At 37.3% G+C, this 21,882-nt stretch overlaps 5 protein-coding genes across 7 annotated transcripts; 2 read left to right on the top strand and 3 right to left on the bottom strand.

The window, feature by feature from the left end:
- The first annotated feature begins 806 nt into the window (after window positions 1–806).
- EID1 (F-box family protein) lies at window positions 807–2,481 on the top strand. The gene is made up of 2 exons (XM_020694713.2): window positions 807–942; window positions 1,040–2,481. The coding sequence occupies exon 2, from the start codon at window positions 1,300–1,302 to the stop codon at window positions 2,275–2,277; it is 978 nt and encodes a 325-aa protein (XP_020550372.1). The 5' UTR covers window positions 807–942; window positions 1,040–1,299; the 3' UTR covers window positions 2,278–2,481.
- A 274-nt stretch (window positions 2,482–2,755) lies between these two features.
- On the bottom strand, window positions 2,756–5,443 carry LOC105163349 (APO protein 3, mitochondrial). Of its 2 annotated transcripts, none has more exons than XM_020694714.2 (4): window positions 5,151–5,443; window positions 4,234–4,744; window positions 3,645–4,075; window positions 2,756–3,332 (listed from the first exon to the last, which is right to left on the bottom strand). In XM_020694714.2, the coding sequence occupies exons 2-4, from the start codon at window positions 4,617–4,619 to the stop codon at window positions 2,926–2,928; spliced, it is 1,224 nt and encodes a 407-aa protein (XP_020550373.2). In that variant the 5' UTR covers window positions 4,620–4,744; window positions 5,151–5,443; the 3' UTR covers window positions 2,756–2,925. The 2 variants fall into 2 exon arrangements, with proteins under 2 accessions (XP_020550373.2, XP_088738230.1); XM_088882104.1 differs by having other exon boundaries at window positions 4,234–4,624.
- Window positions 5,444–8,444: 3,001 nt separating this feature from the next.
- Window positions 8,445–11,583, top strand: NLA (SPX (SYG1/Pho81/XPR1) domain-containing protein). Its single transcript, XM_011081372.3, has 6 exons — window positions 8,445–9,105; window positions 9,656–9,900; window positions 9,988–10,242; window positions 10,693–10,830; window positions 11,083–11,141; window positions 11,247–11,583. Exons 1-6 carry the CDS (start codon window positions 8,925–8,927, stop codon window positions 11,350–11,352), a joined length of 984 nt encoding a protein of 327 aa, XP_011079674.1. The 5' UTR covers window positions 8,445–8,924; the 3' UTR covers window positions 11,353–11,583.
- Window positions 11,584–11,983: 400 nt separating this feature from the next.
- On the bottom strand, window positions 11,984–13,380 carry LOC105163135 (nucleolar-like protein). Its single transcript, XM_011081373.3, has 3 exons — window positions 12,902–13,380; window positions 12,446–12,567; window positions 11,984–12,365 (listed from the first exon to the last, which is right to left on the bottom strand). The coding sequence occupies exons 1-3, from the start codon at window positions 13,227–13,229 to the stop codon at window positions 12,249–12,251; spliced, it is 567 nt and encodes a 188-aa protein (XP_011079675.1). The 5' UTR covers window positions 13,230–13,380; the 3' UTR covers window positions 11,984–12,248.
- A 704-nt stretch (window positions 13,381–14,084) lies between these two features.
- On the bottom strand, window positions 14,085–21,424 carry ABCC4 (multidrug resistance-associated protein 4). 2 transcript variants are annotated; one of them, XM_011081374.3, is made up of 12 exons: window positions 21,151–21,424; window positions 18,215–20,386; window positions 17,768–18,088; window positions 17,556–17,642; window positions 16,841–17,461; window positions 16,601–16,765; window positions 16,201–16,495; window positions 15,870–16,084; window positions 15,446–15,751; window positions 15,261–15,324; window positions 14,917–15,156; window positions 14,085–14,489 (listed from the first exon to the last, which is right to left on the bottom strand). In XM_011081374.3, exons 2-12 carry the CDS (start codon window positions 20,306–20,308, stop codon window positions 14,389–14,391), a joined length of 4,509 nt encoding a protein of 1,502 aa, XP_011079676.1. In that variant the 5' UTR covers window positions 20,309–20,386; window positions 21,151–21,424; the 3' UTR covers window positions 14,085–14,388. The 2 variants fall into 2 exon arrangements, with proteins under 2 accessions (XP_011079676.1, XP_088738403.1); XM_088882277.1 differs by lacking the exon at window positions 21,151–21,424 and adding an exon at window positions 21,005–21,091.
- Window positions 21,425–21,882: the final 458 nt, after the last annotated feature.

Here is a 21,882-nt window from a genome sequence, read left to right as displayed (position 1 = left end):
ATTTAAGTGCCCAAGAACTCGAGATCATGCAGGGTATTTAGCTTACTTGCCTTGAAGCTCGACGAACAAGATAGTGTCTTCAATGTTCTCATCTTTATTGTAGGGACAAATACAAGGAGTGGCACATGGGACATCTTTTCATGCTAGCTAGTTATATGTCTTAACGTGAAGGGTGACGTGAGGTATTCCACAATTTGTGGTGTAGTATCATCTTTGTGGGGTCCAAGTTCTTTATGTGGTGGATAGTGGTAGCCTTGGGGCTGCCCACTTTAAACTCCAAATGCTGTGCCTATCAACGTTGGAAATTTTCCATATCTGGTTAATGTTCAAGTTGTCAATCGACTCCTATGCCGATTCAGTCTATCGCGCTTCCTCAAAATTCCTCTTCATCTTTCATCCCAACATAATATGTTTTCCCTTCTCTTGGCTTCCTCTCTTTGATATGATAAATCAAGAAAATGAAGAAAAAACACTGAAATAATTTCAGGACGAAATCAAACACCCCCCTGGCGGCTTTATCTCATGTGAGACTGAGAGTGACAGTGACAGTGAGACTCAACTTCTGAAAGAAGTTGGGATGCACAAGATTCGCGAAGACAGATTGTTTACTCAAAGAATAGATAGATTGTTTAATCAAAGAGTAGGAGGGTGCAATACTGCGACTCTTGTTAGATTGTTTGGTTACAATAATTGAAGGATTGGCAATGTACACACGACTCTTATTCGCAGGCTACATACGGCTCTTGTGAAAAAGAATGTCGAACTTATCAAAAGGAAAAAAGGTATGAGAAGAACATTGTGGTGTGTGTTAGCACCTCTCGAATAATTTTTTGAACTGGAATTTTGGCTGATTCTGATATAAAGTGATTCTAATTACTTAAAATTGTAAGAAGGGAAATTCTTGTCCGGATTCGACTTGGCTAATTCTGAATCAATCACATAGTAAGTACAATATACTTATTATATGATTGATATATAATTTAAGAAAAAGGTGATTGAATTGGTTCGACCAAGAATTATGATTATTTATTTGTAACAGTGAGTACGAGTGAATGCTCCTAGATTTGATTGTTGACAAATCGGCGTCATCAGGATTCAAGATACAAATTCCACCGCAAATAACTCCCTTTCCGCCCACCGCAGAACACTTCCTCCTCCAAATAATAAATATTTCTCCCTGGTAAGACTGCTTGCTTATAAACATCAGATTGATTACTTCTTCTCTCATTTCCCACATACGATTCTTGATTCGGAGCTGCGGTATAAATTTGATAACCTCAGCAGTTTTATCTGTGTAAAATGTCGGAAAGCGTTTTCTCGAAGCTCTCAGACGATGTTATCCTCAACATATTCTACAAGCTGGAGGAGGATCCTCGCAACTGGGCCCGCGTCGCTTGCGTCTCCACCAAATTCTCCTCCCTAATTCGAACCGTCTGTTGCAAGATGAAATGCACGCGGTCGATCCCCGCTGTTGTTTCGGATCTCCTTCCGTCTGCCGCCGCGCCTCCCGGCGTCTGGGCATCGCTTTACAAGCTTGCCGTCTGCTGCCCCGGCCTTCTCCACTCTGGCGTCCTCCTCGAAAACTCAGATTTCGGGCTTGAACGTGAAATCGGGCCCGATGAAAATTACCAGGAAAACAGATTGTTCCGAGCGAATGAACCTGAAAAAGCTGCTTCCTCGAGTAATGCAGGTCATGAATCAGTTGCTCCTGTTGACTGCGTCTGGTCGTTGTATGATGATTTGCTATACGATACCTTGTATAGTGATGCTGAAACGTTGTCAAGAGAGGCGGCTGAAATGCCCGAAGCTCGGCCTGAAGTCAGGGAGGTTGAAAAAGCGAAGCCCGATTTTACTCTCTGTAAAAGGAGGAAGATTTGCAGGCCACTCAGGTCGCATCTGGCGTCGGGGGTGTGGAATTTGAGCCGCGAGCAAGGCAACAAGCTGCTTGCAAGCAGATTCAAAGGGGATTGTTTGTACATCTGCGATTGGCCCGGATGCATTCACGTCGAGGAGAAGCGGAATTACATGTTATTCCGAGGGATCTTCAAGAATTTCAAACAGTCGAGGGTTTGGAGGACGATCAATGATGGGAACAGGAGCAAGATTGATTTGAATTGTGCGTTTTGCGCCTCCAAACAGACGTGGGATTTGCATTCTTCGTTTTGTTTGAGGAGGTATTTCGGGTTCCATGACGATGGAGAGCCAGTTGTTCGGGCTTATGTTTGCGAGAACGGGCATGTTTCAGGGGCATGGACTGATTGGCCTTTGTACAATTGAAGCTTCAATCTTGCTCGTTTATGTCTGGATTATGAGGAAGTTGGTTTCCTTTTGAGTATTTCTTTGATGTCATAAAAGGTATTATTTGAATGTTTGTTTGATTTTGGTTTCGTCAATGTTCTGTACTTCTTCTGTATTTGTAAAACACTAGTCAATTGTGAGAGCCCATTGTTTATGAATCAAGAATTCTACCATCATTTTCCAGATCATATACTCAGTAATCTCCACATAAACACACTTGAGCCTCATATATGGAAGAATATCTAAACAGGCTGAGACTTGCGTATATTGTTCCGATCGAATTTTATGCTTTCATCTTTCTTGATGTGATTATTTATTAGAATTTAGTCTACCAAAATTTAAGCCAGTCGAACACTCCGATAACTAAAAAGTTATCCAGGTTATACATGAGGGAACAAATTTTATAGGATGTCATTTTCGTGTATTAATTTTTCTTAATATGTCAATTATCCCTTACTTACAGATAGAACACAGAGTTGCATGCATATATCATACAACAATACAGTTAAACACATGCTGTCGATACCCAGGAGAAAGATTTCAGGCTTTCAGACAGCTACATACTTGGGGAAGCTCAAACAATCCCAGAATCACTAGTACAATAACCAATATAAAGAGTTCTGGTCTTCAAACAACTAACTTTTCTTCATCCAGTCCAGGTACTACGACATCTTCTCTCATCATGGCCCAGTAGTTTTCTCCAACTTCAGCTCCAGCTTGTCCAAACAGTTCAACCAATGCAGGCAACTTCCCATAGTACCTCTTCAAAGCGTCTATGAGAAGTGGATTATGTGGATCTTGGACATGCCACACATAAACTGGCGGAACAAGATCGTCAACAGTTGCCTCCTGCCAAGCATGTTGGCCATCCCTCATTTGGTGCTTGAAAGCCTGGCATTGCCTCACCCTATGCCCTTTAGGCCCAACTTGCACCTCCGGACAATACCCACATGTTTGCACAGCGTACTTCTGCATTAGCCTAACAACTCCGGAACACATTTTTTCGAATGCTTCCATTCCTTGGGCAGCAAAACCTGCTCAGGAAGTAATGCATTAGTTGCACTATTATGTCATTTTGAAACTTATATAATACGTCAGAGACGAATAAGGAAAATTTGGCCTTCTCTCCGACTAAAGGAGAAGACGCGAGAAACATCATTTGAAAACCCTTCAAGTAAGTAAATTCTAAATCCACAAGGAGCACAAGGTGATGCAAGCAAAAGATACTCTCTTCGCCAGTACCGTGTCTTAATATAACAATTAGCTTTCAGTCTAAACCAAAGACAACGTAAAAAGGTAATAATACTTCAAGAGAAATTAGGTACTTCTGCAAGGTAAAGACAAACCTTTAAGATCGTTATATGGCAAAATCAAAGGTTTTTTATCTCCTTTAGACCTCTTTGCCATCTCCCAAAAGCCAAAGGGTTTTATGTCCCTTCCTGACAAATCATATTTGGGAAACCTCTTCTCAAAATCAATCAGTCTTCCAGCAACACAATAAACTGGGAAGTCAAACCTTCTTGTTGGATACTCGGGAATTTCCACACCAGCCTGAATGCACAGTTCCACAACGGCTGGAATTCGATCCACTTGTAGCCTCTCATTGTGTGAAACCGCTCTTCCCAACCTATCATACAGATGAAAAGATTCGACAACTGGAAATACGTGATCAACTCCACCTCTCTCCCATGTATGCTCTTTATTCTTCCGGCTACCACTCACATTACATGTCCTGATTTTATGTGGAGGATCACCCACATGCACATCTCCACAAACACTGCACCACATAGGATGCCACAGTTAACCCAAATTCTCTGATAAATAAAATCGAAATCAACTATAAACTAACTCAAAAGTAGTATGAATCTATCGTCTTCGAAATGTTCATATGCTTCTGCAATCAAACAAATGAACTGAAAGACAATCTATGATCACCTGCATACAAGAATTGCAATGCTTTCGGCAACTCTTGAAACGCAAGTCAATAATTGAGTTCTTGCAGCTAAGACTTCATGAGCAACTGGGATTAATTCTTTCACCAATAATCCATTTTCAGGAGGTTTTAACGTGGCCTCTCGGACCACTCTCCTTTCTTGCCTTTCCAATCTCGACTTACGCTTGAGTTCATTAATGTCAGTCACCCAAGGCTTCCTCTCGGACCTTTTAAGCTTTCTTGGTAGCTCCCGGGAACCCGACCCAGTGGAGTATGATGAACAATCACAAATTTTTACCTCAGCTGCAGCAGCTAAATTCTCCTCGTAAATTCGCCGCTTGAATGTCTGGTGTAGGTTTAAGACTGTTCGGGATCGTCTACAGAACATCAATGCTGATGAATGCAAAGTCGAGAAACTACTTCAAGTTTTTCTCACAGGGGAAGTTTATCAAACATGTTGCAGTCACGGAAATGCTGATTAAATATCCCGCCCCCAGGTCGAGCAAAATCAAACTGGGAGACCAGAAAAGATGCTTAAACGTCCGCAGTACGCGAAAGATTGAAGAAATTAACCTTGGAGTTAGGCCTGGCAACGAGTCGAGCTCGAGCTCGACTCTGCAACTTTGAGCTCGAGCTCGAGTTTGTTCCAGAAATTGCAGCAGAATGGAGGTGGGAAGGAGAGGAATTTTACAACATTAGATACAAAATTTTTCAGAAATTTTGCTAACCGATAATGGTCTTCTATACAACATTACAACTCTTTTATAAAAGCAAACAACAACAACAAGAATTAAACCAATTATTGTCCCCGAAAAACACACCCAAACCCAAGAAAAAAAATTTAAACAAGATGCTAAAAACACACCCAAACCCAAGAAAAAGAAGAATAAGTAAAATGCAACAAAGAAATAAGGATTACCTGGAAGCCGTACTCGTCGCCTTCCTCGTTGCCGATTTACCGTCCTAGTAGCCGTGAGTTTGGGGCTAAGGTTCTAAGAGATGGGTTTGGGAAAAAAATGAGAGGAGAAAGATGGAAGCCGTACTGTCGCCGTCCTTGTTGCCGACCTACCGTCCTTGTTGCCGTGAGTTTGGAGTTAGGGTTCTAAGAGATGAGTTTGGGGAAGAATTGAGAGAGGAGAAAGAATTTGGAAGAAACACAGAGAGAAAGGAGGAGGAAGAAGAAACGACAACAAGAGAGAGAAAGAGAGAGTTTTTGATTTTTTACTTTTTGTATTATTATTATTATTATTAGTTTTAGTATTATTATTATTGTTATTAATAATATTATTATTATTATTATTATTATTATTATTATTTTAAATTATGAGATCGAATCATAAAATTCTTACATAAATATATGTCCACAATCTGCAAAATTTATATATTTATAAATATTAGTATAACATTGATATAACTATTATCTTACATTGTTGAACAACATGGGTTAATCGAACCATCAAAATTCAGATCAAACTGTTAGATATGATAAAACTTACAAAAAAATAGATTTGATAAAGTTTTAGACTTATTGGATATACGGATGTCGAGATATCGTACTCGGAACATAAATATAATCATTCAAGATTGTGTACCGTTGAATGAGGCCATGTGATTTTAAATCATACCATCTGATATGATCTAATGGACACAGTTTTGTATATATTTAAATTTCGTATGAATCAGGTACTCGAATTTTAATATATCGTAATTATTAATTAATTTTTTTAATCTCACAATATATATAATAAAATAATAATTAGAATTATTCAATCATCATCATTATTATTATTATTATTATTATTATTATTGTTGTTGTTGTTGTTGTTATTATTATTATTATTATGATTTTTAGATTAATTCATAGAAATTACTAAATTTTGACATAAATTTATAAATAATAAAAAATCATAAGTGAATTACTTGTCAATTTAAAAAATATATAACGTAATACAAATATATATTAAAATATAACATAAAGATATTATAATAATTTTAATTATAAAAAATATTATAATTTACTAAGTTGTTGATTAAATTTATTTTTATATAAAGATTAAATGTATAAATAAAAGTACCATAGTAATCATAATTTATTATTATCCAAAATAAAATGTATGATATTGATTAATAATTATAATATATGATCAATTTACATTGTAAAATTGATCAAATATTAAATATATAAAGAATTCAAATATATATATATAAATTAAAAAATTATTATTATTATTTTTAAAATGTATAATATATGACCAATTTACATTATAAAACCGATTAAATATTAAATATAAAATTAAATATATAAAAAATTCAAAAATAAAAATAATATATAAAAAAAAAAAAAATATTCACTCGCTCGCGAGAGTCGACTCGACTCATCTGCCGCCCCTATTTGGAGTGAAGTTTTCGCCGTAGATGATGATGCTCTGCATTGATAATGTAAAATGAATTGGGGCTGGGGCCTCATAATTTTTCAGAAGAGATCCTGGCCCATTGTGACCCAAACATTTTATTGGGCAGACTCAACTGTCCACACAACATGGACCTAAAGCCCAATTACACGTTTGCTTCGACTAAGCTGTTGAGTTTCTTTTTTATATATATATATATATATATTTTCTTTTTAAATGAAGACAAAACAACTTTTTTGTGTGTGTGTGTTTTAATTTTTCAAGAACTATATATTAATCATTATTCATAATATTTTCTCTCTCCACGATCTTACATATTAAATGATATCTCAAAATTATTTAATTTTTTTCATATCATGAAAGGACAATCCAATAGTTTGAGTTTAAAATTTTCTACAAGAAGTCTTGTATTCTAATTTAGGTGTATGTATATATAATAGCTTATCCTTTACTCTTTATTTAAAGTCAAATTACAACTTATATATTAATTCACTTTTTCATTTACAAAAATGAAATATAAAAAAGAAAAAATTAACACACGTTGATTGAGTGTGAGAGTGAGTGGCATAAAACCTTAATAAAATAGAGTTGAGTGGAGAAGAGAAATGGGTAGTGGAAGGGGATTCCACTATGAAGGGCTTTCCTGAATCCTCTTTCCAGGTGGCCAATCATATCACATTATTTCTTTTCCTCTATTATGCTAATATAAACAGACATGATTATGAATTATGATGTCTGCACACTGACCAACCCACTCATCCTTTATGTATCTCTCAATTCACATACATTCTTTACATATACTCAAAAAGAGGATCAACATAATCAAATGTTAAAAGGCACCACCACCCATTCGCCTATTCACTCAAATAAGTACATAAATGTGGGTTCTTTGCTCACTACTTTAGCTCATCCACTCTAAACTTCACTCACTGCTCCGGAATTAATAGTGATCAAAAGTATACACCTTCCATTTGTGGTTTATTTTTATAAATCAATTATTTCTTTTGCGTAATTACAGTAGAAATAATTTATATAATATTATCAATATATCTATAGAATGTATGTAGTTTTTTAAAAAATAAAAATAAATTATGTAAATAATTATAGATAAGGAATGTAAAATTATCCCTTAATATTATAAAATATAACTGGTGTTACCTTTTAATTGAGCACTAAAAGATTTTTTGCTTTATGCATGGACCATACTTGGCTCTCCAAAATACCATTATATATATATATCATGAAAAATACAATTTACCCCATGTGATATGAGAAATGATAAAAATATTTCTTGTAAAAAAAAATAGTAAATTATCTCATGTGTTTTAAAAAATGAAGCAAATACCCCCATCTAGACAACGAGAAGGATAATTTACTTTATTTTTTAAAACACAAAGGACAATTTACTGATTCTTTTTTCATAAAAAGGTATTTGCTCATTTTACATATTTTAAAAAGTAAAATGCATTTAGGCCTACATACAAATGTTTCTATTCATCAATAACCCTCAACTTGAATTGAATGTAATTTACCTAAAACAACAGAAATCTTTTCAAATCTTAGCACGATGGGTATGTATTCTCTAACAGCCTCTTTAGACATTTTACCCACAACATACACTCATAAAAAGTAGTTGGAATTATTCAGTAAATGAGTATGTAAGATGGATAAGTAGATATAAAATAAATAAATGGTGAGACTTACGTGGAAGTCACGCCACGATAGGAGAAAAACAGCTAAAAAGAGAAGAATTAGGATCTTGGGATAGCTATTTTGTGCTGAGTCCAATAAAGTTTCTTTTTATATCAGATATGATGTATGTATGTATGGCAAAAGAATAGGATGTGTAGCTGATTCCAAGTAAGGAGAAACGTAATGAATTCTGGGACTTATCCTTAAAATTTTGGCTTTAAAAAGATTTGCCGGCAAATTAAATTCGAAGGCGACGGCGGGCAGTTGGGTAAAAGCGCTAATGCTACCCACAGACACAGTTTGTTGCTTCACCTTTCCGTGAACTTCTATGGGAAAAAAACTATTAATTGACTTTTTCATGCTTTTTTTTCCTCTATTTATAAACGTAATCTGCTGTCAATTGGAAGCGTTACTCTTTCTTGCGTCAGGGATGCCAAATCCCACTTAATTCATTGGATGTATATCGGGTTAAACAAATATAGAAATCACATTCACACGCCTGCGTGTTTTCTTTCTTTCAGTTTCTTTTTGAGAGAGAGAGAGGGAGGAAGGGGGAAATACAACAAGGGTTTAATGTTGAAGGTAGGAAAATGAAGTTCTGTAAGAAATATGAGGAGTACATGCAGGGTCAGGGACAGAAGAAATTACCTGGGGTTGGTTTCAAGAAACTGAAGAAAATCTTGAAAAGGTGCAGAAAACAGCCTCATTCACATGGAGTTCTTGTTGATAAGGGTAACGGTGATAGCTCCACTTGCCCCCAGCAATGCCCAGGTACTCCCATTCAACAATTTCCATTTTTGTATCTACGTATGTATAGTCATATTTGATTTCTCGTCAATCAAGCGTCGCGATTGCTTCAAACAAAAAAGAAAAAATCTCGAGTATGCTATCTTAAATCAGGGATCATCTTTGTTTCTGAGGTCTTTAATCTCTCGTTGTGGATTCTTCAAACTCTAGAGATTATAGATTTGGTATACTTTGAAACCGAACTCAAATTCTGAGAACGAATTAGTCCTCAAGTGTTTCGTGAAAGATTTTCATATATATATATATATATATATGTGTGTGTGTGTGTGTGTGTGTGTGTTAATGTCATTGGATAAGAGTTTAGAAATGAAAATTGCTCAAAAATACCATTGAGGCTGGTGCTTTATGGAAGAGTATAAAACATAGGACAAAAATCAAAGAAACTCTGCTTGATGCATGCTGGTTTAGTTTTAAACAGAAGAAAAGGGCAAAATATTGTACGTAGAACGAGTGGTGTTTGATTTGTACATTATCTTCTTCATCATTTTTATTCAAATTTTATCGTCTTCTTCAGTCTGCGATGGGACATTCTTCCCATCCCTTCTCAAGGAAATGTCGGCAGTGGTAGGATTCTTCAATGAAAGAGCCCAGAGATTGCTTGAGCTGCACCTGGGATCAGGTTTCAGCAAGTGTTTTATCTGGTTCAAAGAAAAATTACGAGGAAATCATGGAGCACTGATTCAAGAAGGCAAGGACCTGGTTACATATGCTATCATCAATGCCGTTGCAATGCGCAAAATACTCAAAAAATATGATAAGGTAGCTTACCTAAAACTCAAGTGCAGAATTGAAGATATTCCGTATGTCAAGATTTATGATTTCTCTGTTTATGTTTTATAACTGCAGATTCACTATTCGAAGCAAGGCCAAGCTTTCAAGTCGCAGGCCCAAAGCATGCACATTGAGATACTTCAATCACCGTGGCTCTGTGAACTTATGGCTTTTCACATAAACTTGAGAGAGTCTAAAGTCGATTCAAGAAACGCTTCTGCACTTTTTCAGGGGTGCTCCCTCATATTGAATGATGGAAAACCGTCTCTGTCTTGTGAGCTATTTGATTCAGTAAAGCTTGACATTGACTTGACCTGTTCTATATGCTTGGTGAGTGCATCCTTTATCCCGTCCCTCCATATTTATCCTTTTCATTTCATTTCGGTTTCTAGTAAAATTCTAATTTATCTTGCCTGCCACTTTCCTACACAAGTGGACAATTTATTTTGGGTTTTGTTGAGTCAATTTTGGCTAATAGGAAGGAGCACATACAATCTTTCAAGACTTGGCATAGACAATTTCTGTGGGTAGATTCATATGCTTGAGCTCCAAGAAGGACTTTATGTGAAAGAACTGTAATCAGGGTTGTATGAAAAATAAACCTTTTCAAGTCATTAAGAAATATTCCCCCCAAGTAAGAAAGGATTTGGAATTCTGTACTTTGTTTTCACTGTTGGTAAGGGATTGGAATGGGTAGGAATGAGTTTGTTCAGTCACATAATTTTTTCTACAGCCAGCTAAATTATATGGGTTTCTTTTTTCTTTTCAATTTATCAACAGGAGACGTTGTTTGATCCAGTCTCTCTTACCTGTGGTCATATCTTCTGCTACATGTGTGCATGCAAAGCTGGTTCAGTGACTATTGTTGACGGACTGACAGCAGCAACCCCCAAGCAGAAATGCCCAATATGTCGACAGGTATCATTCTTCATCCCCATTTATCATATTGAAGTATATAGTAAATCGTTACAAAGTTTGATGAATCCATCATCATTTCAATGTACCATTCTAATTAATTCTTCTAACTACAATGGTGAATGGATATCTGCTCTTCAAACAGAAACGAGTGGATTTTCCATCCAGCTCTTATGCCCAAACCTATAAATCTGCTTGCTGAGTTTTTTACAAAACATTACATATTTCAGTGAGTTTATCTTTGACCGATTCCAGGAAGGAGTATACGAAGCTGCAGTACATTTGGAAGAGCTACACATTCTATTAGGCCGAAGGTAACTTTTGCATCTGAATTATTGATTCCCTCAAGCTCTGCTGCCTTAAATTCATAAGTTTCTGTCAGCAGTTCTTTGTCATTAACTAGACATACATGTGAACAGTTGTCCGGAATATTGGGAGGAACGGCGTAAATCTGAAAAGATTGAGAGAGTTCAGCAGACGAAGGAGCATTGGGAGTCCCAGTGCCGGCTATTCATGGGTATCTAAGCAGAATGATCAGCACTCTATCCTTCCCTGGATAATTTATCACTGCTTTTTGCTTTTCTTTTTATTTAAAACTTTTTTATGGTCCAAAAGTCTATGAGATTGCATGTATATGAACCGTGGGTTCTTGTCAAGAAACTGATTTCCTTGTGTGTTTGAAAAATTTAGTACTCCTTGCCATTATTTCTTGTTCTTCCGTAAGTTGAATAAAACTACTTTTCCAGGAGATCTTAATTCAGTGCCAGCGTCTCAAACACGAGAACTCCATTGGATATTTAGCATTGCCCTATTTTCTTAAATCTTAACCAAGTTATCTGCTTAAAGAATTATTTCGCCGAATCATCTCTCTAATTAATATAAACTAAAGAAAGAAGGTTTTGCATTTTCTCAATAGTAAATCTTCTACAGGAGAGTGTGCAACATTATAATGGAAGATGAAGAAAGTTCCTAATCTAACACATGAACCTTCTTAGAAGCTCGCAAATACACTTGAGTTCTAAACAATTTTACGTTTTTTCAATCAATGATGTAATACTTTGAACTAGCCAAAAGAAAAGAATGATACTTTGAGCTAATTCTTACGCCCCCATGAATAACATTAGAACATTGACATCGAGTTCTTTAAGCCCCTAACTTAGGAAAAGTACACCATAAATTTTCAATTACCAGGCGTGTGAATGCCAACATCCACAGAGCACAGATCACAAGGACACGAAAGTTAACCACTAATCTAAGAACATATACTATTTCAGTAATTCAAATCATCAGTAACAAAATTATAAAGATTACACATGAGAATCTGATCAACTGAAACCAGCAACTAGAAGAGTTGATGAGATAGAGGCTGAGTTCACAGCTGCACAACCAGCAGCGTATTTTCTTGTTTGAATCAATCGCTTTCAAGATCCCACAATCAAGGGGTTTTTATCTTTGTGCATATGATAACGTTTGCATAGTTTCTCAAGTGTTGCTACTGAATGTTGCATCTTGTTCAGTTTGGTATCCATGAACATGCTCTGCAAATCATTGAATTCGTTAGCTAAAATAAACAAACTCCACAAATTATAGATAAAACAATTCCACTCGTTCAATGCACCTGATAATCATCCCCGTATTTCTCCACCAGGCAGCCTACATGAATCCGTTGCATGGCTGTAAGTGGTTGAAGGGGCGTGTGTTTGCCATCAGTCCGCTTCTTTCCTAGAGCTGATTTTAAGTCTACATTGCTCCAAATAAAACTTGATGTTAATACTTGTGAAGTGGCAACTAAAGCAGAAAGAAGAAGTACAAATTCCACTGACAACTTGTAAAATTCAACATCGAAAAAACACTTTGTTTTAGTTGAAACAGAAATTACTGAGTTCTACATTTACAGAAACACAAAACACTGACGCACGCCGGCGTATTTGCACCCAAAAACATAATCAAGTCAGAAAGAATACCACAAATGGAGGCATTGTCACACTGAATAAACCGACTTCAAACTATTGCTACGATGCCAATTTAAAGAAGAAAGAAATAAACAAATCAACCAAAAGAGCAGAAAACTGACCATCTTCTTCGAGGTCGCTGCCGCTTTCAATAGGCTCGAACTCAGATACGACGCCGTCCCCAGAGGGAGGCACCTGGAGAGCATCACTCTCGACGATGTGAGGTGTACGGGACCGTACGCCTAGGAAATTGGGATTCGAAACAACGCCGAATGACTTGTAATTCTCGATGACGCTGGCCTTCTCATCCCATTGCGAAAGGGGGTCCAGAAGAGATTTCAATTTCGGAGGAAGATTGAATGCCGGCTTGAATATGTGAGGATTTTTCTTCGGCAATCCGACTCGTACTTTCGGCTTCGATCGCTTGTACTTTCTCCTTGAACCACCCATTGTATTACTCCCTCGCTCGCTCCCAAATTTTAGGGCTTTCAAGAAAAGGGCTAGGGTTTAAGAGTAAGATATTTGTCCCGATTCATTGTTTTCCAAGAAATCGCTAAACCCTAGTACCAATTTTTCCCACTCATGGGTAGGGTCGTTATTTCGAAGCAACGCTTTCTTCTTAAAAGTAGACATATATGCAGAGAAGAGAATAGAGTGCTAATAAGGTCTTCATTTGATGGTCAAGGGGTTGCTTGTAAATGCTTTAGATAAAAATTTATCATCTTATCGTTAAAAATAATATTTTTGTTCTATCTACTTTTACAGCATATTGGTAAAATTCCAGGTACATTCTAACTTTAATTTATTTTTTTCACTTTAACTTTTATACAATCATGCTTTTATTAAAAAAAAATAGAGAGGAAAACAACCCCCTTGTAATATCTGCAAATAAGCAAATTGCCCCCTTATGAAAAAACAAATAGCGATTTACCTCCCTATTTTTTTAAAATACAAAATTTATCCCCTTTTTAAAAATAAAGCAATTTACCTCCCTATATAAGTAGGTAAATTGCTTTATTATAAAAAGTATAGGGGGGTAAATTGCTATAATTTTTTCATAAGGAGTAATGTGCTCTTTTTTAATATCACAAGAAAGAAATTATTATTCACCCTTAATTTTTATGTTAGTCTCAGCCATATTAAAAAAGCACAGTAAATTGAAACTGGATATGGTAATTTTGTAACTTTTGATCCTTTTTACGGTTTTACTGTTCTTTCTTGTCTCATTTGCTTTACAAAGTGTTGCTTCTCAATGACAAATCCTCAAAAACCATTATTCCCAAATTAAGATCAGCATGCAAGAAATCATTCAACTACTGTTAATGATCTATAGCACATATCAAGAATTATGAACTACAAATATCTTGTAATTCCAATACAAATTTTGGAGCTTATTTTCTACTTATTGAACTATTACAACCTCGACTCCACCTATCCTTTTCAGGACGCCGCAGGTTTATCTTGCAAACCCTTCTTCCTCCCTCCAAAGAATAAGGCCAATTATGCCATCAGAACATTATGATTGATGGGAATTTATCATGACATTACTATGTCAAGTTTACAAAATGCCTCATATGTTTTGGTTTGTCCAACAGAATGACTGCTCCGCTCAAAGTTCTGATGATCGGTTGGCGTACTCCTGAACCAATGCCCCGAAGAGGGAGGGCCTCTCGAGCAAGTGAGATGGGCTGTCGAATTCTTTTGCCCTTCCTGTTTGTAGATGAAAATGTGAACATTAGTTAAATGTAGGGTTAAAAGCATTTTACCCCCCTGTGTTATGTTTAAGGTTAAAAAGAAATCCATGTGATAAGGAAAATAGCAACCCCCCCTGATAAGATAAATGTGGCAAAAGAACGCCTCAGAGCTGGATTTGTCATACACAGGGAGTAAAATGCCTTTAACCAATTAAATGTATGAGAACAGTCGGAAAAACTTAGTGTAGAGCTTGACTCAACATTACATATACCCCGAAAATGTGAGGTTTTTTTAACTGGTGAGTGTTGTCTACCTTAATTTGCGTACAATTATCTATATTGCTATATATTGCTAAGAGAAGAGTGAGCCGTCATGCTTTTCTAACATCTGAGTTATGCATTTACTGAGAAATCAAATGAAAGACAAGAAATGGAGCACGCACCTGCATCTATGACCAACACTCTGTCACAGTCCATCACCGTCGGTATCCTGTGGGCAATGCTTATAATAGTGCAGGCTGCACAGTCCTCCCTTATGATTTTCTGGATCACTCCATCGGTATATGAATCAACCGATGCAGTTGCTTCGTCCAAAAACAAAAGTCGGCTTCTTTTCAGCATTACTCTTCCTAAACACAGAAGCTGCCTCTGGCCCACGCTCCAGTTATCACCATTATCAATCACTAAAAGAATCGAACAAACAAGTGACCAGAAGTTTCCGATTTTTTCCCTACAATTTACTATAGCAACCACCAGTTGTAGGCTAAAACATAGGAAAAAAGTATACCAGCTGAGTCGAGTTTCCCCGGTTTTGCTGCCACTACGTCCTTAAGTTGGCATCGCTCCAAGCTCTACATAATACCAGAAAAGTTCCTATTATTTCTTTGGCAAAAAAGATTGCAAATATATGTTGTGATAAAGGATAGCAAGCATTAGGAGGAGACTGTCTTTAGTGAGAATAGCAAAAACTACCTTCCATATTTCGTCGTCTGAGTACAGACCAGTGGGGTCAATGTTGCTTCGCACCGTTCCTTCAAAGAGAACAGGCTCTTGAGGAATGATGCCAAAGCGAGACCTGAGATCGTGAAGGCCTAATGCTGAAATATCAATCCCATCGATGATTATCTTTCCTCCTGAGGGCTCCACCAGTCTAAACAAAACCTGGATCAGAGTTGATTTCCCACCACCTGTACGACCAACAACACCAATCTTCTTACCCCCGGTTATGCTGAGAGTAATCCCTTTAAGAACTAGAGGAGTATCCGGACGGTATCTAACCTGTTCGTCCAAGAATCCAAACATCAGTTTATCCAAGAATTTAATGGTATCTCTATGTTGAAGTGTGTTTCATGCTAAAATGACAGCAAATGAGGGCAATCAAGCCAGAGTAACTTGCCTGCAAATTTTTCAGCTCAACGTTTCCATGGGTCGGCCAATTAGGCGGAGGAAGGAAGTCCTTTTTCCTCCATTCTGCTTCAGATGGTATCACTGTGAACTGTTTTATCCTCTCGACGGAAACCATCTTATTTTCCAAAAAGCAGCTCATGTATATGGCCCAGTATAGCACAGAATTGAGGGACAATCCATATGAGAGAGCTAATCCAACATTCTCTGGAGAATTCAAGCTAGGTCAGTTCCCTTGAGGTCAAATTCACCTCAAAATAATGACAGAAACCAGAAGAAAACGAGACGTCTTTTGTGTTCTAGATTTGAGGTAAGATACGCACCTGGTTTGATGATATTGCTAGGTAAAACTATCATAAACATCGCAGACATGCAGAGGATGAAGCTTCCGATTAATTCTAGACGAAATCCCAACCACTCATTGGATCCATTATTGTGGAAATCCATGCGCAGATTTGCGTTTACACGATTCACATTCTCCTGGGAGAAACTTTCTTGCTTCCTGAAACATCGAATTGTCATAACTCCTGTGATGCTCTCCGAGAAATGATGAATAACGGGTGCCTTTGTGATGGAATCTAATCGGGTCAATTCACGGGATGTAGAAAGATAATACCCCTGAAAACAAGAAGTAGATTCTGGTTTGGACTCAGATGTTTTTAAAAATTCATCATTGCACGAAAATGAGAGAAGAAACATTCAACTGCAGGAAGAAATCCATACCCGATACCAGACATTAAGCCAACCAAGCGGAATCAAGAGGATCACGGTCGGCCAAGCATATTGGCATGTGATAATGATAATGCTCAGCAGAGTAATGTACATTGAGACAGTAATGCTCATAAAGAAAGGAATCAAGATATCGACATTTGTCTGATCAGTTGATGCCTGCACAAATAAAAAAATATCATAAGTTCTGGATACTTGTCCACATGAAAACGTATCTCTTTCACTAATCCTTACCCGAGTTAGAATTCTTCCTGAAGGCGTGGTATCGAAGAACGACATAGGAGCATGCAGAATGCTGTGGAGAATTTGTCCAAAAAAAATCTGAGAGGTCTTTAGTCCCATAACTGCAGCTAAAATGGTTCTTATAAGAACTAGTACAAAGGCAACTACTGAAATGATGGCATATACTTCGATGAACAGCGAAGGGTTGAACGAAGCTGCACGTTTTTCTGAAGTTTCATATGCCAACCAATAGTCACTCGACATTAAAGTCCCTTGCCATGCAAGGGAGAAGAACATAATAGCCACTACGCCAAACCATCCAAAAGACTCGGTGCAATATAACTTGTAAACACTCAAGCTGACTTTCCCTGTTTCTCTTTGCTCTTCCTTAATAAGCTTAGAACTTCCCCTGTTAGGCTCGGATCTTTCTTGAGAATTATTTTCACCATTTTCCTCTCCCCGTTTAAAAGATTTTTGAGTAGATATAGTCGGGGAAGTTTTGTTCTCTGCTGTCTCAACATCGACGAGTTCCATAGAAGCTTCGTGGGCCGTTACTAAAGCTTTGAAATCCATGCCAGAATCGAGTAGGCTATTGTACTTCCCAGATTGAACAATCATCCCTTCTCTCATGACCTGGTTTCAAGAAACAAAAATCGAGTACGAAATATTAAAATACATTACTTGAATATAGATATTGATATTGAGAACTGAAAAGCTTTCCACATACTAGGATCTGATCCACATTATGCAAGAAGTCAACTTGGTGGGTAACAAGCATAATTGTCTTGTCTCTGAGAACTCCTCTAACACATTCCTGCAGAAGAGTAGTTAGAAGATTTTTTTTGTGGACAATCAAACATTAAATGTTGGATTATTTTATAGCATTTAAGATACTGAAAAAACATTTCCAATCCCATTGATATTGTAAATATCGGTCACCTTGAATATTTCTGATCCAGTGTGAGCATCAACAGCACTAAACACATCATCGAGTAGATAAATATCACAATCCTGATAAACTGCTCTTGCGAGTTGAATTCTCTGCTTCTGGCCACCACTGAGGTTGATACCACGCTCCCCAATCTCAGTTTGATCCCCAAACTCCATCATTTCCAAGTCTTTCTCCAAACAGCAAACCCTGATAACTTCTTTGTATTTCTCTCTGTTCATCGGCAAACCAAACAGTACATTTTCTTGTATGGTTCCGTTCTGAATCCATGATGTTTGGGCAACGTAGGCAGTGCTACCACATACTCTGACCTGCATGCAGGAAAATGGTTGATTTACAATAGTCAGTCGCATTTACTGATAACACAAAGGACTCAAATGACAAAGCTAAAATTAATAGTAAGAAAGTTCTGAGAATCCAAAACTAAAATGCTATACCTTTCCTGATAATTTCTTCATCTCACCAAGAATTGCTGCCAGAAGGGAAGACTTCCCTGATCCTACAGTCCCGACTATTGCTGCAAGTTCCCCTTTCCTTATCTCAAAGTTCAAGTTTTTCAATACTTCTTCATCATTTTCATCGTCCCAGCTAAAACTCCCATCTTTTACTTCCACAGCAGTGTCTCCGTCACAGCCTACAACCCGCTCCACCGAATTATCCACCAACTCTTTGCTAGTCATGAATCTATCCAGCCTCTCAAGAGATATTATTGCCTGTGAAAGTGAGATCATCGACTGCGGGAAAGTCCTTATCGGCTCCTGCAACATCTTTAACAGTGAGGTTGCCGTGAAGACCGAAGCGACAGAAAGAGGGAAACGAAACAGGATGGCGCTTCCAAATGTAATTGTAGCAATAAGAGCAGGCGTGCTCCACAGCACTATGATATTTGCAGACACCGAATACATGAATTTGGTCAACCATCCGTATTCTGTTTCACGGAATGATTGAATTCTCTTGTTGAAGTGTTCTTCCCAAGCCTGGAACTTGATTACCCGCATGTAGCTAAGCATCTCATTTGTTGCTTTCATTCTTGAATCACGGTTCTTCATGATGTTAAACTGGTATCTGTTGTTTTTCTTTGTACGAAAAGCCACAAACGCGATTACTAATGCAAGTCCGGCGAAAGCTGCAAGTGTGGAACTTCCGAGATACTGGTAAAGGATAACTAAAGCCACAATAATCTGCAACGGCATAAGCCATAAGAAATGTAGCTGCAACATCATATCAGAGAGCTGTTGAGCATCCACGGCCATGTAGTTCACAATTTGCCCGACTCCATGAGCTTGCCTAGCTGAGCCAGATAGCCTTAGCCCCTTTTTATACAAGGACGTAATGAGAGTGGAACGAATAAGCATTCCAAGTTTCTGCGTGTGGAAGTTAAATTGGTGGGAGCTCAAAACTTCGACAAATTTGGCCACCAACAGAATCAGCACAAGGTAGTATCCCTCGTAAAGTGAACTCCTCTCTCCGGATGTAAAATTAACAAACCGTTGGATTAGCGTCGGCCCAACGTACAAGACAGACAACCTCACAATCGCAAGAAAAGCAGTGAAAGCAAGCTGCTTCCAGAAACATCGGACTAATGTTTTCACAACAGGGTGCTTTGAGTTTTCCTCAGGCTTAGGCCAATTATTCTGGAATAGCTGCGACATTCTTTCCGCTCTGTGCTCCGGTGAAAGGGAAGGCACATCTTCGGTCTTGAGGGGCGAATTGTAACCTTTCTTCAGAAGGGGATTCATCCAAAACCAAAACGCTTTAGAAATAATAGAGGCTGAAGCATATCCAGTCACATTGGATTTATCCAAAAGAGATTCATAAATGGTCTCTGAATCCATCACTGCTTCAGAGTTCCCTACGACTTGAACCCCAGTGGTCCCTTTAATTGCAGCAACAAGTAGAACAATCCACAAAGCGAACACGATGATTGAACCAATGTCAACCAATCTCAACTCAACGCCAGCTTCTTGAAAAGATATCAAACGTACAAGCCCTGAAGTGAAGAACAAAGCTAAAACAACAAACTCCATAATCCAATAAATTCGAAGAGTCAATGGATGTATTGTTGCTTTAAATCTCTTCTCATGAACAATCAGTACAGCAATCACTGCATTAGTAATTGCCTGAAACAACCAGTACAAACCATCTACAGTATTCCATGGAAACTCAGCAGTCCCGACAAAAGCCAGAATGCATAAAACAGTCGACAAGGCCGCTACAACTCCAGTCACCGTGAGAGTAAGCTTAAACCAGTAACTGGTTATAACAAGTTCCCTCTTGTTACCAATCAGAGGATCATTAATCTCCGAACGTCGATGCCCGTTTGAATTGAACCTTGAACACAGCTTCTGAATAGCAAATCCCAGCATAACAACCAAGAAAAGAATGTCCACAGAAGATAAAAGCACTCTTTGAGGGCATGGGGAGAGGAAAATGAATCTTAGCCATTGAATAGCAGCAGAAGCTGAGCTGTTTGATGATTGCACCACAGATGCAGAGCAGGAAAGCGTGGTAATCCAAGAAGATGATGACATGTTTTGCAACAAAATCCAATGTCAAAATTGGATCACCTCTTCTATTCTGTATCTCCACCAATCTTCATTTCTTACTCTCTGGAAATGAAAAAGAGCATCCAGTCATCACCGACGAACATGATCATCAGTACTCACAAAATAACTAGGCCCAATTATTGACGACGACAGATTAGCATGAGTTGTAACATCGCAAACTTATTTCAGACAGTATTCAAACTGTACGTGCATATTGAAGGTGACAAACAAGTCAGAATCAAAGATACATCAAATGAATTTATTATTGTCATTCATTTATTTAAAAGAATACAAACAAACAAACAGATGAACAGACCCGTACATCATGAATAAAGCAATAAAAACGAAAACAAAATCTCAATGAAAAAACCCAAGTAATTAACAAAATTTGCCTTGTCGGCTTGAGCAACAATGGGTCAAAAGTTCAAAAAATTCAAGAAACTTGCTTTTTCACAAATCATGTAGAGAAAGCAGTGGGACTCAGCCAACAGGTATAAAAAAACACAAAGATGCCTTTTTTCTACTTATTTGGATGAATAAAGAATAAGATTTCAAGCAAAAAGGCAGCAAGATTTTGCAAAATAGAAAAAGGGAGACGACAGGCCGGCCAAGAGCAAATCAATCATTATCATGCATAAGATCAAAGTAATAAACCCATAGAGAAAAAGACTGCAATTTCACCTTTAAAAAAAATCCAGAAGAAAGTAACATAAACCTTAAACAAGGAAAAGACACACGGTGTTCATGAACAAACACGTAGCACTATACATGGCTGCTGCAAGAAGAAAATAATAAAAGATTTGACTATAAATACAGTCATTTATTACCTGGGGTTTGAATCGGTACTCGGGTTTTCCGATGATTCAAGAAACGAAGTGAAGTGGAAGAAATGGAACTGGCCGAGAAGTGAACCACGCTTTTATGGAGTTGATATTCCACCATCCATTTATTGACAGTTCCCAAGTTGCTTTCTTTGTCCTTTTTATGTGTGAATGAACGAGTGGAAGTGCAAGAGATGATGTAAATCTGTGAATGGAGTAGAATAGAAATTTTTGTTCACCAAAAACAATCAAATGCATGGACAAGTAACTATACACGCTTCTCTGATTATATATATATACATATAGAGCCGTAGAAAATATGAACTAAAAAATAAAGGGAAAGACCATTGACGACGCATAATCAACGGCACCAAAGCAGACAGAAGTCGCCAACAAGAACTGACATTGTGGGTCCTAACTTTGATATTCAAATTTATTAAATATTTTTTATTAGCTTTTTTCCGGTATTCTCGAGCTATGTATACATAGATATATATATATATATATATATAAAAGAAAAACGTAATGTAGGAATAGTGAATGAAATTTAATGGTATCAAATTATATTTTAAACGTTTTGATTTTATTAAATATAAAGTATTAATGAAGTCGTTAACACAATGTTACTTAATAATAGCTCACATAAATCAGTTTTGCACGTGTTGATGAATGTACGAAAGTAGGCCCAACGTTTATAATATTTTTATAATTACTATTTCTCTTTTTATTATTTTAATA

The sequence above is a fragment of the Sesamum indicum genome, linkage group LG6 (genome assembly GCF_026168435.1).
Source record: "Sesamum indicum cultivar Baizhima isolate 11 linkage group LG6, ASM2616843v1, whole genome shotgun sequence".
Taxonomy (NCBI): domain Eukaryota; kingdom Viridiplantae; phylum Streptophyta; class Magnoliopsida; order Lamiales; family Pedaliaceae; genus Sesamum; species Sesamum indicum.
The sequence above is the reverse complement of the archived record's forward strand: the minus strand, read 5'-3'. Positions and strand labels throughout refer to the sequence as shown.